Below are 15644 nucleotides of genomic sequence, written 5' to 3'. Positions count from 1 at the left end.
CATTAAGTTCGTATTATCTTTTAGGAACAGGGCAACAGGCACGCATGTTTAGGAAGAGCAATGAGTAATTCATTCGCAGATATGTTATCTCAAAGTTGTCAGGCAATACCCTTTTGCAACCCTGACAAAAAACAACTCTATTTCTATTCAGAATTGAAAGGGGCGTTGCACTGTTATCCCTCTCCAATCCACATGGCCGCAACAGGGTCTTAAAAATCTTGGTCATTGCCAGCAGGCGAATAGCGCTGTACAGAACCGGTACATGCAACGGGAATAAAGACACTCCTGAATAGCGCGTACATTTCCTCACGTTATCAAGTGTCCACGCGCAGTAGAACGACCTTACTGTAAGAAAGTGTGAAATGTTGGATGTAAATTAGCCTACCAATTTGTAATGTACTCTACATTCGATCAATGACGGGGTGATTCCCCTCTACTCTCCTTGGATAACAGTTGTGGTGGTGCGGATAACGGAATTCCCATTCCTTACACAGAGCGGGCATGGACATCAAAGTAAGTAGGCTATAGGTGCAATAAGCTCGTTGTTTGTAAAACTGTGTAGCGTAGCCTACTGTATTTTATTAAATGCGTTCAACTCTAAGTATAGTACATTATCCGGATACTTGAATGCTGTAGTTATTTTAGGCAGAACTCTATGTACTAGGCTAGAATAAGTGACCAACTTTCCGTTAGTAATAGGCTATGTCTATTTAAATCCAGTTCTGCAACTTTTTTATTCGACAGGGTCGGAACATAAGCCTTTGCGATTAAACAAAACTGATACCCGTTTAAACTGTATCCAACCTAATCCTAATTAGTCACACTGCAGTCATATAATTTCACTTCTACTGGTTACATTGTTGCAACATTTTAAAAATGTCTCTGTGAAATGAGTGCCACCGTGGATCCCATTTACCCCCTGCTGAGAAGACAATGAGCTATTGGTACCTGGCTCCGCTTGTGCTCTGTATTTTTAATTGGGTACAGACGTTCAGATTTTGTAGAACAGGCCAACTAGGCAACTGATACTGATACATACACGAAAAAGCTATGCCTATCTATGTGGCGGAAACCTTTTCTCTTGAAAATGCAAAATGGTAAGCGAGGACTAAACATCTGTTGAACGTTTTATCCCTAATGTTACATCCATATGTCTCTCTGTACATACAGTACAGTCCACACAATAATGCATATCTGACATTATGTGCTATTATTATTATTATTATTATTATTATTATACAGTTATATATACAGTTAATATACAGTTATGTACAGTTGTTATTATTATACAGTTCCTGGAATTAGAACCATGGTTTGTATATATGGACTTCAACATTTTTTCCAGTATTGCTCCGTCCCTATGGGAAATGACTTCATACACTAATGATACTACATATCAGTGATGAGGTTTCATTTTCCATTGAAACTCCTCGACCATTAGAAGTAATAAGCTAGTAGAATGTGGTGCAACCTCAGCAAATTACGCTTCACTTCTGCAGTCAAATTAGGATGTGGTGTGACCTTGGGGGACCACTGTGCAGCATTCAGATACTGTAGATGGAGGTGGGGCATGGGGGGACAGGGGTGACCGTGTCCTTACAGTAGATATGATGGAATATTATTCCAACACGGTCTTGTGATGAAGTTTGTGGTCAAATACACCATCTTTCATCAACTTGCTGTGGTAACATCATGTACATGAAGGCTACATTATATTACCAACTAAGCAAGTCGGTGTGTTGTTAATTCAAATAACTATTAATCATTCATTTCCAATTGTTTTTGTGTGGGGTTATTGTGCTCTCATGGTTGTACATACTTTCTAACATGTTTTACAACAAGAGTCTCAACATGTCATGGAATTGTTGAGATTGTATAACTTTTCAAGAGAGAAAATGTAAGTTTTATGTAAAATGATTATTTCTTCAACCCCATTTAATTGAGAAATGTTATCCCCCTCGGTGGGCTTTCAGTCAAGTGGAACATTTTTAGTTCAATGACCCAATGCTTTGCTCACTATGATCAGCCATGTCACCGTCTGTCAAACTCACTCCGAGGATAACTGTCCTAGAGGAACCAAGCATCAGAACAGAGATATATTTACTCTTGTTGCCTCAAAGTTACACCATCACCTAGGTTTTACAATTTCTACGTTTTTCCCATGGCACTATCGAGTATTCCCTTGATAAAACAACTGTTTTCCAATGTTAACGACAACTCTTAAGAAAACCATGACTGAGCACCAGACCTTACTGTAATCTATAGAGCCAGCTCATGTGTTTTAGTTCTCTATGCTAGACAGTGGAGACGCCACGCCTCACCACTGAGCCTGTCAGAGCGTTTCAGCACATGATTATACTGCCTGGCCTGGGCACCAACCATTCAGTGGAGACAGTGTCAGTTCCCTGAACATTCAGGCCTCATAGCTGTGGTCTGTCAGTGTCTCAAGTGGTTGCAGTATGTTTAAGTTATATATTTCACTAGGAATCCAAGTGTCCATTTAGACCACTCTGAGTAGTCACAGACACTATGTTTTCCTCCACAGAGTTCTCTTAGGAATTCTCTCTGGGCTTTTGATTTGCCCTCTGTTTCCACTTAAGAGTCCTGGCTGTTTTCCAAAAACACCTCAACACTGTACTCTCTACATACCAGGATCCACAGCATTTTGCTTTTTGGTGTTAAAATACATACCTGGAGGTGGTTATTTTCCAAGATGTTGTGTTTGATGACGTTTCCATTTAGAATGTGTAATGGGTAATTACAAACTCCTAAACTCCTATTGATTGACATTCCAAATTACTGGGTTTCTTCAAACATTACAACAAGATTCCTCTAGTTCCTGATTGCAATTTAAACCAGTGCAGTCAACATTTTTTTTTTTCATTTCATTTATTTATTTTTGCACATGAGATTATCATACATGTCATAAACATGTTTGAAACCACATCTCTCAATTATACTTGTCGAAGTACTGCTGAACCATTGTCTGAGATACAGTACCACCTTAAGTTGATCATGCTAGCAGGCAGGAGAGATTCTTCTTTGGAGAATGTGAAAAAGCAACCTACAGCTGGTGTGTTTCAAGTGGGATGGATGCATTATGTAAAATGGTAGATTGCAGCAGATGTTTTATCCTTTTGATGGCTGTGCAAGGTCCATACACATGTCACATTTCATAGCTATTGCTGTTTGAGATGAGCTGGGGGGGTTTTCTCTTCCTTATGATGATGGACTGATGTCCATGTCCTTGACTTACCTCATTCCCCTGTCTGTCTAGACATTTTCTCCCGTGAGTGGCGATAGGGTGAGAACAACTTAAAACTTTCTCATAGACCATTTATTTTGTATTTTAGCCATGTTGACAGGATTGCAGAGTTCAGCAGTGTTCCCTGTCAGGTATATAACATAAATTCCTTCCTCCCTTTAATTGTATCATGACTCGCTTATGCACAGATATCGAACACGTCGACACTGAACGTGTGGACACTGAACGTTTACAGTATCCCACACAATTCCAACAGATTACAATCCGCAAAGAACACATTTATCTGTTGCTTTTTTTGGTCTTGACTAGAATTTTCACAAATGATGTGCAGTGTATAAAATGACATTCATAAAGTAAAAAATATATATAATTTCAGAGGACTTGCTCTTCAACAATAAAATGTTTACACAACTATCTCGTGCTTTTTGATGGTTGATTTTCGGAAAGGCTAATCGTGATGCCTCTGGGATGCATTGTTAATTATAACTATATCTGTGGAAACTCTCATATGGTCAGCTCTCTAATTGGCAGTCAAAGCTGTGCACCACCTGTCCTAGCCTTTAACACTGCAGGTGTTGCCGGCAGAGCTGAAGTCTTGGTTCTGAGTGAATGTAACTTTTTTTTTTTTTTTTTTTTTTAAAGGAAGATGAATAGAACCGCACCATGCGTGACAACTTAAAATGGTTGAGGTGGAAAGCACTGATATTGTTTTACACTATCTAAACCAGAGGTGGGAAGACGAGAATATAACAGCACAGTCACAGAGATCAATGTAATCCCATTGGACACATACACAACGTCATACATTATTACATCATCATACCTCATACAGAACACATTGTCTTGGATCTCTGATACAGTACAAACACATACCGTATAGTTAATTACAGAAACAATACAGGACATATATATCAGTTAGAGTTTATTTTGTTTTGGGAGACTAAAAACTCAGAATTGTTCTCGGCTATTGCATGTTTTTGCATGTGTTTACACCCATCAAAAGAAAAGATGTATTATATAAAGAACAAGTGTGACATCCACATCCTTATAGCTGATCTGCAATTGTTCTTTTTGTGCTGAAGGCTTTTGTATAATGACATTGTTGTCTTGTTTATACACATTTGTCTTTTTATTGTTCACCATGACAATGGACTTTTGTCATTTCTAAGCAAAAAGTCAATAGAGAGCTTTGTGCAGCTATAAATCCATTGGCTTGATTTCAGCATCCCAAATCCCCCCAAAACGATTCCTCATGTCGCTATTGTTTCTTCCTCGTTCTTCAACCATATCAATAGGACCTTTTAAATAGGCTTTTGGAGTTTGACAAGTGTACACCCTGTGTGTCATATCCTTGTCTGTGATCCTTAAATCTAAGAATTTAATCTAAGGATTTAAGACCATTATTAAGGATTAACAAATTAATGTATTTGACAAATGAATGTATTTGACAAATGAATGTATTTGTTAAAAGGTTGCTTAGGATCATAACACATTTGCAGTGTTGCTTTGATTGATTTTCTTTGTATGAAATGTGTCCATAACTGTCTGTCTTTGCGACTGGTTGGCTAGTTCACTGCTACTGTTTTCTACCGTGGTCGGGGGTGTGTGTGTGTGTGTGTGTGTGTGTGTGTGTGTGTGTGTGTGTGTGTGTGTGTGTGTGTGTGTGTGTGTGTGTGCGTGTGTGTGTGTGTGTGTGTGTGTATGTGTGTGTGTTCTTTATCAGATACAGACATACATATGGAGAATTAGAATTTAGAAGTGATATGGTTTGTACCAGTACTAGTGTAAATCTGCCTCCAGCCTCCCCCACCTTGGGATCATTCCCTTCTCTAGAATGAGAGGCGTCCTGCCCTCCCCTATGATTAATGGGAGACAGCCAGCCATCTCATACTGGGTCTTGATAACATCCTTGGCAGAAAGCTTCAACATGGAAACTACTTAGCATTATTTCTTTTGACACAATTTGCTATGAAATCAAGGGACATTTTCAGCAGCATGTGATCAATTCTGTGAGGTCATGAAATAAGATCACAAATGTTTCACACTGTAACACTGAACATCCCCCAAATACAGAGTGAGTACATTGCTCACAGACCTCTGTACACACATGGTTTTAGATCATCAAAAGGCTACTAGGGTTCTTGTGTGGCTTAAGATGCTATCAACTGGCTACTGTTATCTGTAAGGATCTGGACTCAAACTGTCAATACATTTCTTCCTAAAGGTTTGATTTGTTTTGGGAAAAAAACTAATGTTTGATAGAATAAATGATTGATTAATGTAATTTGGTAACTTAATTTGGTCACATAATGTATTTTGCATGCAAGTACTGTATGTACTTTTCCTTTGGAGCATGTCTTTCTATTCGTTATCTTCAATATACTGTACAGAACTGTAAACATGCTGTCAGGCCTCAAAGGAAGTAATAAAAAAGGGTTTCTGGAATACATCACTGCGGAAGTTTGAGAGCAAGAAACAAGCCAGACAAAAAAAAACTATTTCCACAGAACACAAACTAGAGCCGATTTCTGTTACTCTACCCTGTAAAGTTGATGACTTCTCTAAACCGAGATTAGAGGAGGAAAAACTATGACTCCACAGCTCACACACTCCCCTCCCCCCTCTCTCTACTCTGCCCCCCCTCACTTTCTCTCTCTCTCTCTCTCTCGTGCTCTCTCTCTCTCTCGTGCTCTCTGAAGTTTACACAGATGCTATGCTGCCTCAGCTTTGGAAACTTTGATCAATGCAAAACTGCCAACCTCCAGCAGGACAAGGTCAGAGAACAAGATGACTGTCCAAACATGGGGAGGCACCATCTGTTCCTGACTAAATCCTGTTCACTCTGTCATCTACAGTACCTGGCCCTTTCTTTTACCAAGGGCTCTGGTGCTGAGCTAACGACCTCTCACATGAAATTGTCCATTAACCCCACCTACATCGCTGTCAACCTGCCTGCTCGAGACAACAACCAACCACATGTTCCTAATTAGCATATCTAATGGTATGCAAATGAGATGTCACCCTTTTTGGAGGTTGACTACCCATATGCCAACATAATCCTGCGAAAAAAGGGAATGTGTAGCAATTATGTCACGTAGACTGTACTGTGATCTTGATGTGCATGTGTGAGTCAGTGCTGCTCTGACAGTGAGAGTGAGATGTTTTTCTCAGACAAAACTATCCGTTGAGCATTCTTCCTCAGTCAGTCTTCACCCCAATGTCCCCACTTCACCCACAAATGTCCTGGTTGATTCCTAATCAAAAAAACACCCACAGCGTTTGTCTCTTAGTATTGGAGATTTGCAAAACTGCCATGCGCCTGCCACGAGTGTTCACAATAAAGAAGAACAAAGGGGAGGTCGGTTTGTATGATGTGCTGCTCACACAGGTTACGTCACTCTGTGGTTTGAAAAGAGATGTCTCTATCTTGACTGTGGACGTGGACAGGGGGTTAGGGGCAGGGGGCAGACTGTGGACGTGGCCTTGGCTAAATGTAAACAATAATGGTCAAGGCCCTGAACACAGAAAAGGCCTAAGTTCTGGGCCCAGGACAGTCCGGACGGATTGTATGGCAGCTAGTGCTGAGGCACAAACATGTACATTTTCAAGCCTGCAAACTGTGACACTTTAAAATAACGTGAAAAAAAAATACTTTTGTGCAATATGACAACCCTAGTTGACTATCTGTGCAGTATAGTACAGTGGATTGTGTACATAGCCTTTATTGATGTAAACCAGCTCCTTACCTTCTTGTGATTTTATGCTTTTATGCTTTTTCTAAAAAAAAATCCCTTTCCTAACACCAGGGGAGCCACCCCTCCTAAATTTCGTTGTTTGGTACCTGTACTGTAGCAATGACAAATAAAGTCCATTCCATTCCATTCCAATAATGTGAACGTTTCTGTGCAGCTGTGTCCTTCAACAAATGGAATGTAGGCAGCTCAATGGTGGAGAGATGCCCTTTCATGTGGCAAATAAACCCCCAGGAGGTCTTGCTGTTTGTTGTTGTTTAGAGAAGTAAGTTCTGGGAATACTTAAGGTTAAAAGTTATAGGAAGAGTTGCATAATATTTGATCATCATTGTTCCCAGTGTGTGTCCTTACAATGTTTCCTGTTTACCTTGTAGGTGGAGAGTTGAATACATGCTGTCATTGACCCCATAAAGTCAACAGTAGAAGAGCAGTTGAATCTAGTTACCCTGCGGACATCTTGGATTGTCTACCACCTGCCTTTGGGATAGAAGAATGCTCCTCAAGGATTCCACATATATGGAAACTGTATTTAAGGACTATGTTTTTGTCTCAACAAACAATTTTCTACAGAATGGCATCGTTTGTTTCACAATTAGAATTAAAAAGGAACAAATATTGTTAGTAGCAAAAAGAAGCATGAAGTCAATCATGTAATGATGATGAAGACATTTTTATCTAGTGACAACAGCATACTGTATACTGCACATTTGTTTATCAGAGGAATGGAGTGTTCAGCCTGTTTGCACCATGCAGTCTCCAAGGGATGAAATATTGTCATACTTCACTTGGAAATCAGAATTTTCAATAAGGAGCTTTTTGTTTTTCGTTTCCCTCTGGTTCCCAGGAAACTGATTCAGAATGCACCCAATGTCTCTCTTCAAGCGTAGAAAGATCCGGGCTTTTACTCTGTTGTTGTTTTGCATCATCACTTTTACGATGTTCTTGTTCAGTTACACTTTTCGAGATCCGTCTCTGTACTTCTTCAAACATGCTTTTCGCTTGTCGGACAACTTCTTCTCAAAAGGACTCTGTGCCTGTCGGCAGTGCATGACAGAGCTGGAGGATGACCCCTGGTTTGTAGAGCACTTCAACCAGTCTGTTCACCCACTTCTGACCAAGAGGAACAGTTTGCTCTCTGATGAAACCTACAGATGGTGGCAGGTAAGACTTATTTTATAACAGGCTAATCTCAGAATACATTTTCCTGACATGTGGTTATTTATACCATCTCCTAAATTCTCATCCTCTTGACAGTAGATGTAATGTCAGATTGCACAAGAGAGGACTGGATAACTGTCTCCACCACTCCACTCATGAGTCCTGATTTCTAGTTGATAAGATTACCATCCTCTTCCTCTTGCTGTATATCACGGTTGAAATCCATATGTTTATCCTCTTCTGTGCCATGCTCACCACAGCTCACAATAGCTTGCTCTTGGTTTTCCGGAAGCAAGGTCATGCCTGAAAAAAGAATTAATTACCAATCTCTTAGCAACTGCACCCTGAGCTAAGTATAATTGTATCAAATCAACTGTGACACAGTGTTTCTAAACTGTAGGTAGGTACTGTAGGACTATGCTGGATTGCTTAGATTCAAACATGAACAACTGGCGCACCCCCTTTAAATGTTGGTTAGGTTCGGAGCACTTTCTTCTAAATTGGAATTGATTCCTGGGCTATTATCCAGGTTGCTGTGAACGTGACTTAATAGCATTAAGCCACAAGACACATTTGGAGGTACAAGGATCATAGGATGCATGCAAGGCCCTACACATTCTCATCCATGTTTCACTATTATGTCCTGTCAGGGAGGAGCCCTCTGTAGTCGAGGTTATCACATTCGCCTGGACACCGTGTTTAATTAGAGGAAAGAATAGAACAATTACAGGAAGGTTGGCTCCTGTCACTACTCATTTCAAAAGTGGTTTCTCACATGGAGCTTGACCTTGGGGTCTATCAGTGAAGTCATCTAGTCACAGATGGCGGTGCTGAAAGATGTGTTGATGCAAGAGATGGATTGTTTATTTGTCTTCTTCATTATTTTTCTGCATATGTGCCGTGACAACCTGCCACTTACTGTGTGTGTGTAAGCATGTTTGTGGGCGTATGGGTGTGTGTGCATATGTGCGTAAGATACAGTAGGTGTGTGTGTGCTATAGAAAGGTTAGAATGTTCTGCATCGGTGCGTGTTTTCTTATACTGAAAAAAACATGTTTCCCCACTTATTTGTCGGTACATACCAGTAAATACACTGTGTTAGAGCCCCCTGCTTTCATTTGTTGTGTATCTTAATACAGAGGGCCATCAGGGGATGGGGTTAAGATCCCAGAGAAACCATACAGTAGATAACCTCCCTGAGGTTATTTGAAAAATGTGTTCTGTGTCTTGTGCTGAATGCCAGCCCTGCTGCCCTTGTTAAATCACTTCTACTTAAAGCAGCCCTGGAGTCAGAGCCTAGTCTGAGGGTTCTCTCTGCTGTGTCACCAGTGGTTGCAGTCAGAGAGGCAGCCAGCCAACTTCAGCGAAGTGGTGGAGAGCCTGTTTCAAGTCATTCCAGACGATGAGCTCTACATGGATGCAGGTCCTGACCGCTGTAGGACCTGTGCTGTGGTGGGGAACTCTGGGAATCTCAAGGGATCCCGGTACAGAGACCTCATTGACTCCAGTGACATCATCATAAGGTGACTGATCATCATCACGCTTGTTCTTTTGAGGTGGCACGTAAAGCGCATGCCATTATATCGCAGGGTTACTGGTTTGATTCCGGCCATCGACATATCCTGCATATCATTCCCCCTCTCTCTCACCCATCCTTCCTGTCAATCTCTACTGTCTCAATCCCAATAAAGCGGAAATGCCCTAAAAACATGTTTAAAAAAGTGGGGAAAGCTTGTTATTTGGAGTTGCAAAGTGAGGGGAAGTAGGATCTTGTCCTGGAGCATAACAACTAAAGTCTACCTTGACTTACTGTCTTTAACATAAATACTGAGGGAGTAATGATTGTTACCTGAAATAGACCTCCCCATCTTATGTCTCTCTTGTCAGTGTGTGGCTTTGTCACAGCAGCTGTTAGGTATTATTTCACCTCTGTGTAGTCAACAGGACTTCTCTTATTCACAAGCCTGTGCTGCTGCAGCAGCTGTGTTGCATAGTAATTTCATTATGAGGAGACAGGGACAAGATGCAAGACTTATTGCTTTTCTATTCGCAGAATCCCTCTCTGCAATACATGGTTACCAGTAGAGGAATTGTGTACAGTTCATACTATGCGCTTAGAACATGACATGATGAACTCTCGATTGGAAGACTTGACAGTGCAAATGAGAAATATGTCATCTGCTGTAAGCTGTAGCAGAACGAACATTGTAAAAATGAAAAACTGTGTACGTAAGCTTTGGACAGTGCCGAAGATTGCTTGAACATAAGTCTCTGCCAAGTGCATCGGTAATGTAAAATGGTTGTATATAATGAAAATGAATATTTACCGAGGTTCCCATCATTCTTTCTCTTTGAAGGTAAAACATTCTGTTTAATCTTGTTCTATAAGAGCTGTATCACAGGTGTCAAGGCTACGCCAGTGTCTTTTGTTCTGAAATAATTAGATTCCATGTGGTATGCATTACTCTCAGCTTTCAATGTTGGATTAAACATCAATGAAGTTCTTATCCATGTATGATGGGATAAGACCCACCAAGTAACTTAAATAAGTTCAATCAGAATCCCAACAGATGTGATAGGTATGCGCATCACATCTGCGACTGAAAATCCTTATTTCAGACTGGCTGTCTGGAGATTTTTTACCAACTTTCACTATGTCCAGTTGAAATAAATAAGTGGAGTGAAATCCTTACTTAGAGAGGCTGTTGAAGGAGCACAAACAAGATTCCTCTCTGCAAAATGCAGTTTAGCCTCAATGTTCTGTTCTGTGTTCAAATGCAAGCTGTTTGATCATTCTAAGAATTACGTTACGCTGCATAGTCTTTCAAATGCATTGAGCACTGAGACGTAAAAGTCTCCAAGGATACAGTATTCCTCTGAAAGCCAGAAAGGTATTACAATCACTTTCATTTCCAAACACCAGCAATGCACTTAAGCTGTAGCCTTGTATTTTCTGAGGTGCTAAATAGCACCATTCATTTCAAGGTAATTGTATATACGTATTCCTTCAATATCCTATTGTAAAGTTTAAGTGTTGCATCCATGCAGAATGAACCAAGCGCCAACCGCTGGCTATGAAGAGGATGTGGGGACCAGAACCACTCATCACGTCATGTACCCAGAGAGTGCTGTGGACCTGGACAACACTACTAGACTGGTGCTGATTCCTTTCAAGACACTGGATCTGCAATGGATCATCAGTGCCTTAACCACAGGCACCATCAAGTAGTGAGTGACCATGTACTACTACACATTCATTAAATTAATTCAATCTAATTTGGTTTCATGACAAACTGTCTAGGCTGCATTTACACCGCAGGTCGAAGTGACACAATTCCGATTCTTTGCTCACACTTGTGGCACAGATCGGATATGTAACATGTAGGTGTAAGCAGGGAAAAGCTAATTGAATCTGATATCCTCATTCTCAGGTATCAGATATGGGTCATTTGAAAAATTAGGTGTAAGCAGGCGTTCCAAAAAATCGGATATAGGCACTAAATCGGAACTAGGCATTACGACCTGCGGTGTAAATGCAGAACACACCATGTATTTTCCTCTATAGGCCTACGGGGCTTTTTATATAGCACAGATACAGCTGCATGGATAAGAATAACAATTGTATTGTATTTAATACATAATTGTATTTTGCTTTAGATGCAAAGTATGTGTGGTTGTTTTCGTTACTTTAATCCTTCCCAACAGTCTACCAGCCGGCGCCTTTGGGGTGGGGGGGGGGGTGGGGGGGGGGGGGGGCTATGGACAGCTGCAGTGGCTATGGACAGTGTTACTGTAAATAGATAGACATGGTAGTATGGACCTACAGTAAATACAAATATGAGATATAACACTCAAACACTAATATTAACAATTCAGAAGAAGAAAAACAACAACTTTTGATTGTGTGGGCGAGACTCGTGTTTTGCCCACCTGCCCATAGCATCTGTTGGATGGATGCTTTTACTTCCAAATGCTTCCAAATCTGCCATGCAGCAGTCGGAAAGTGTGTGTTTGTGTTCTTAGCCTGCATAGATAACTTGTCAAATACCAAAATTGTTGCTGTTGGTGTATAAGCGAATACAAATGTATACAAAAAGGGTAGAACTAATTAAATAACTGTACGTTTGTACTGTTTTTGTTTTGTTTTTGTTTTTTTAATGCAGCACATACATACCTGTTATGTCCAGAATAAAGGCAAACAAGGATAAGGTGAGTCAATATAACCTATCAGTCTGATTTTGATCTGTAAGCTGATCAATTTAATGATTCAACTGGGGGGGAAAAAGTCTTAACATAACATGATTCTGTGTTTTGCACCACTGCTTCATTTAGATACTAATTTCAAAACCCTACTGTTGCAGGTGTTGATATACAATCCAACCTTCTTCAAGTATGTCTACGATGCGTGGCTGGAGAGCCATGGCAGGTATCCCTCCACAGGCTTCCTTAGCTTACTGTTCGCCATTCATATTTGTGATGATGTAAGTATACCTTCACAAGCTCAACAAAAAAAGAAGAAGCACAATAATATAAAGCAAATATAATACATGCCAGGAATCATAATACAAGAACATCACATTATGGATTAATACAACAACATTCCACCATCTCTTCTGTAGAACACATAGGGTGCATTCATACTCCCTGTATGCTCTGAGCGCTCAGAGCGTTCTGGTTTCAACTGAAATCAGTTAATTTCCGAACGGTCAGAGAGTACCCCGGGTGCCCTCCGGCGCTCTCAAAGCGTATTTTTTACGAATGCACCCATAATCTATGTTGCTGTCAGATCACTGCAAATGAGACAGTTCTGAGAGAGAGTGATGTAACTGAGGTTTGATAACCTGACATGTCTCTACTGTTTCTACAGGTGAGTGTGTATGGCTTCGGAGCTGACCAATATGGGAACTGGCACCACTACTGGGAAGAAAATCATTCAGGAGGAGCGTTCCGCCACACAGGAGTTCACGATGGAGATTATGAGTACAATGTCACCATGCTGCTGGCAGACAAACACAAAATCAAAATGTTTAAAGGAAGATGATGTCTCACCAACGTGAGCACAGGCCACCTGAACTGTTCACTGAGAGGTCTAGTTATGGCTTCACATTAGAGCTGTTGACCCATACAAATGGAAGCAGAAGAATTTCACAAGAATAATTTCACAAGAATCGAAGAGAACGATTTTTAAGTGAAATTGACGGGTAGCATTTTCAAGTGACATTATGGAAAATATAATATAACAAGTTGATAATAATAATAAGAAGAAGAAGAAGAAGACGAAGAAGAAGAAGAACAAAAAAAAAGAAGAAGAAGAAGAATGATTATTATTATTATTATTATTATTATTATTATTATTATTATAACAACAATGATGTTAATCGAAAACTTACAACATTTGCCAAAAAAGACACAGTGACTTATTTCTCCACATTTATTTTCTGCTTTATTTTATGTGACATTATGAATTGAACAAATAGAAAGAAAACCTAACAGGTGCCTCTGGATCTCTCTTTGCATTTAACCCTTCACATTACCCTCTTCATAAAGTGTGAGGTGTCAGGTCAAATCAGCTTGTGGAAGAGAGAGGCCTCTAGCTCATTGCCACTATGCCTCTTGTTCCAGACTTGGCTCTGTAGACCTGCTCCAGATGGCTGCAGATATTAAGGCATGGGGGAGCGTCTGTCATATCTGTGCTGAGCCTGGGACCTAGGTGAGAAATGACAGACGTGCTGCCTACTCCTCCGGCATTCTGACACCAGCATGCAAACCGCATGGCAACCACCACATTTGTTCTTCCTCTTATTTGTGTACAGAGGAAGACATGTCTATTTATGTTGCTGGGCTGATTATTCATGATACATTATGTTAATAGTTGATTTCGAAGTCAAAGGGTTAGGAGATAATATGCAGACTAGGAAAGGTTAGGGGATGACAGATTCACAAACAGTACAATATTTCAGAATCATACTTCTGAACTCAATTCCTTAAACCTATTTATAATCAGTCAATTTAGTACAAATGTATTCATGGCCAGCAAAATTCATGTTTGTACTTGATGACATGATTCTGAATCTCTACCAATCACACATTGTTTAGTGGAGAAATATTAGTGGTCAGACAGCACCCCCATCCTCATGTGCAGTGTCTACACTGTTTGATGACAACAGCCTGGCTGTTTGTGTACTTTATTTACCATTATTTTACCATGAAATACCATAAAGAATTTAAGGGAATGAAATAGAATTAAGATGCCATAGTTACTTCTTATGGATTCTTATTTACTGGAAAAAACATAGGCCTACTGAAATCTCAAAATGACAGTTCAAAGAACACCTCAACATAAATTATATTACACTGCCATACCATGTACAGTATCACTGTAATCTATAGATTACAAGAGGGTGCAAATGATTATGTACTATGAGAGAATGTGTGCAACCCCTACCAGTCTGTTGAACATAATCAAGGCCTATGTGAAGAGGAACATTAAGTCTGAATTTTCATGCTGCTCAAAATACTAACAGTTTATGAATCTTACATTTTGCAAATGAAGTGATTTGATGGTCCTTTTTAAATCAAAAGACTATGTGTTGACAACTATGGGTCCATATTAAATTAAAGTGCCTTATCCATGATATTCATATTTATACTTGTTATGTGGGTCTAAGTGCCTTTGTTATTGTTTTGTTTTATTGCTTGCATATGTATTTTGCCTTATGCTTGTTTTACTCCCACATCAGTACTGTATCACTGTTGTTAACTTTTAAATATTGCCCTATCCTCATCATTTAATGTGATTAACATTTCTTTATTACCTCTTTTGATGCCACTAAGATGTATGAACACGAACAAAACAAATGCCATATTCATGATGTATAGAAATTATTTTCAGTGCAATATTATTTAAATGATAAACCACAACCAATCATGCTCTTGCTCATACCAAGAGAGGCTTCTCTGCAATGACACATAACCAAAGACAGTAGGCTTTGAAGTGTAGTGATTGAATGTTGAATTACTGAAGGCAGTCAGAACCACTCACTCAGCATTTACAATTGGTGCTTTAAGTAAGCTAATTTAACAATTTAATATCACTTTTTCATAAATGAAACTTTACACATCTGTCTCCTGTGTACTTTTATTTCACATTTTACCACTCAACAAAAAGAAAATGTAAGTCCATGGTAAGCTCTTATGTGAGAGCTTTGGAACCTGTATTATGTTAATAAAGATCTATTTGCTTAAAGATGTTCAGTCTGAACAATAAAGTATGGTAATTATTGTCATGATAGAGATATGCCTACTGGCAGTGTAATTGTTATGTGTGGTCCTCTGAGGTTCAGTTGGTAGAGCATGGCACTAACAATGCTTAGGTTGTAGGTTTGTTTCCTGCTGGGACCATATATAGTAATGAAATAGGCAGTGTCCTTTCAGTCTGCCTCCAGAGCAGTCATACGTCATCTCCCTGT

At 39.8% G+C, this 15644-nt stretch overlaps 1 protein-coding gene across 1 annotated transcript; it reads left to right on the top strand.

Annotated features, from left to right (window-relative positions):
- The first annotated feature begins 365 nt into the window (after window positions 1-365).
- LOC308158684 (CMP-N-acetylneuraminate-beta-galactosamide-alpha-2,3-sialyltransferase 1-like) lies at window positions 366-15319 on the top strand. The gene is made up of 7 exons (XM_080532373.1): window positions 366-513; window positions 7392-8178; window positions 9505-9698; window positions 11224-11403; window positions 12339-12384; window positions 12537-12656; window positions 13043-15319. Exons 2-7 carry the CDS (start codon window positions 7876-7878, stop codon window positions 13214-13216), a joined length of 1017 nt encoding a protein of 338 aa, XP_080388499.1. The 5' UTR covers window positions 366-513; window positions 7392-7875; the 3' UTR covers window positions 13217-15319.
- The last annotated feature ends 325 nt before the right edge of the window (window positions 15320-15644 follow it).

The sequence above is a fragment of the Nansenia antarctica genome, assembly GCF_963989245.1.
Source record: "Nansenia antarctica genome assembly, chromosome: 5".
Taxonomy (NCBI): Eukaryota; Metazoa; Chordata; class Actinopteri; order Argentiniformes; family Microstomatidae; genus Nansenia; species Nansenia antarctica.
Note: the sequence above shows the minus strand (reverse complement) of the source record. Positions and strands in the feature narration are given on the sequence as shown.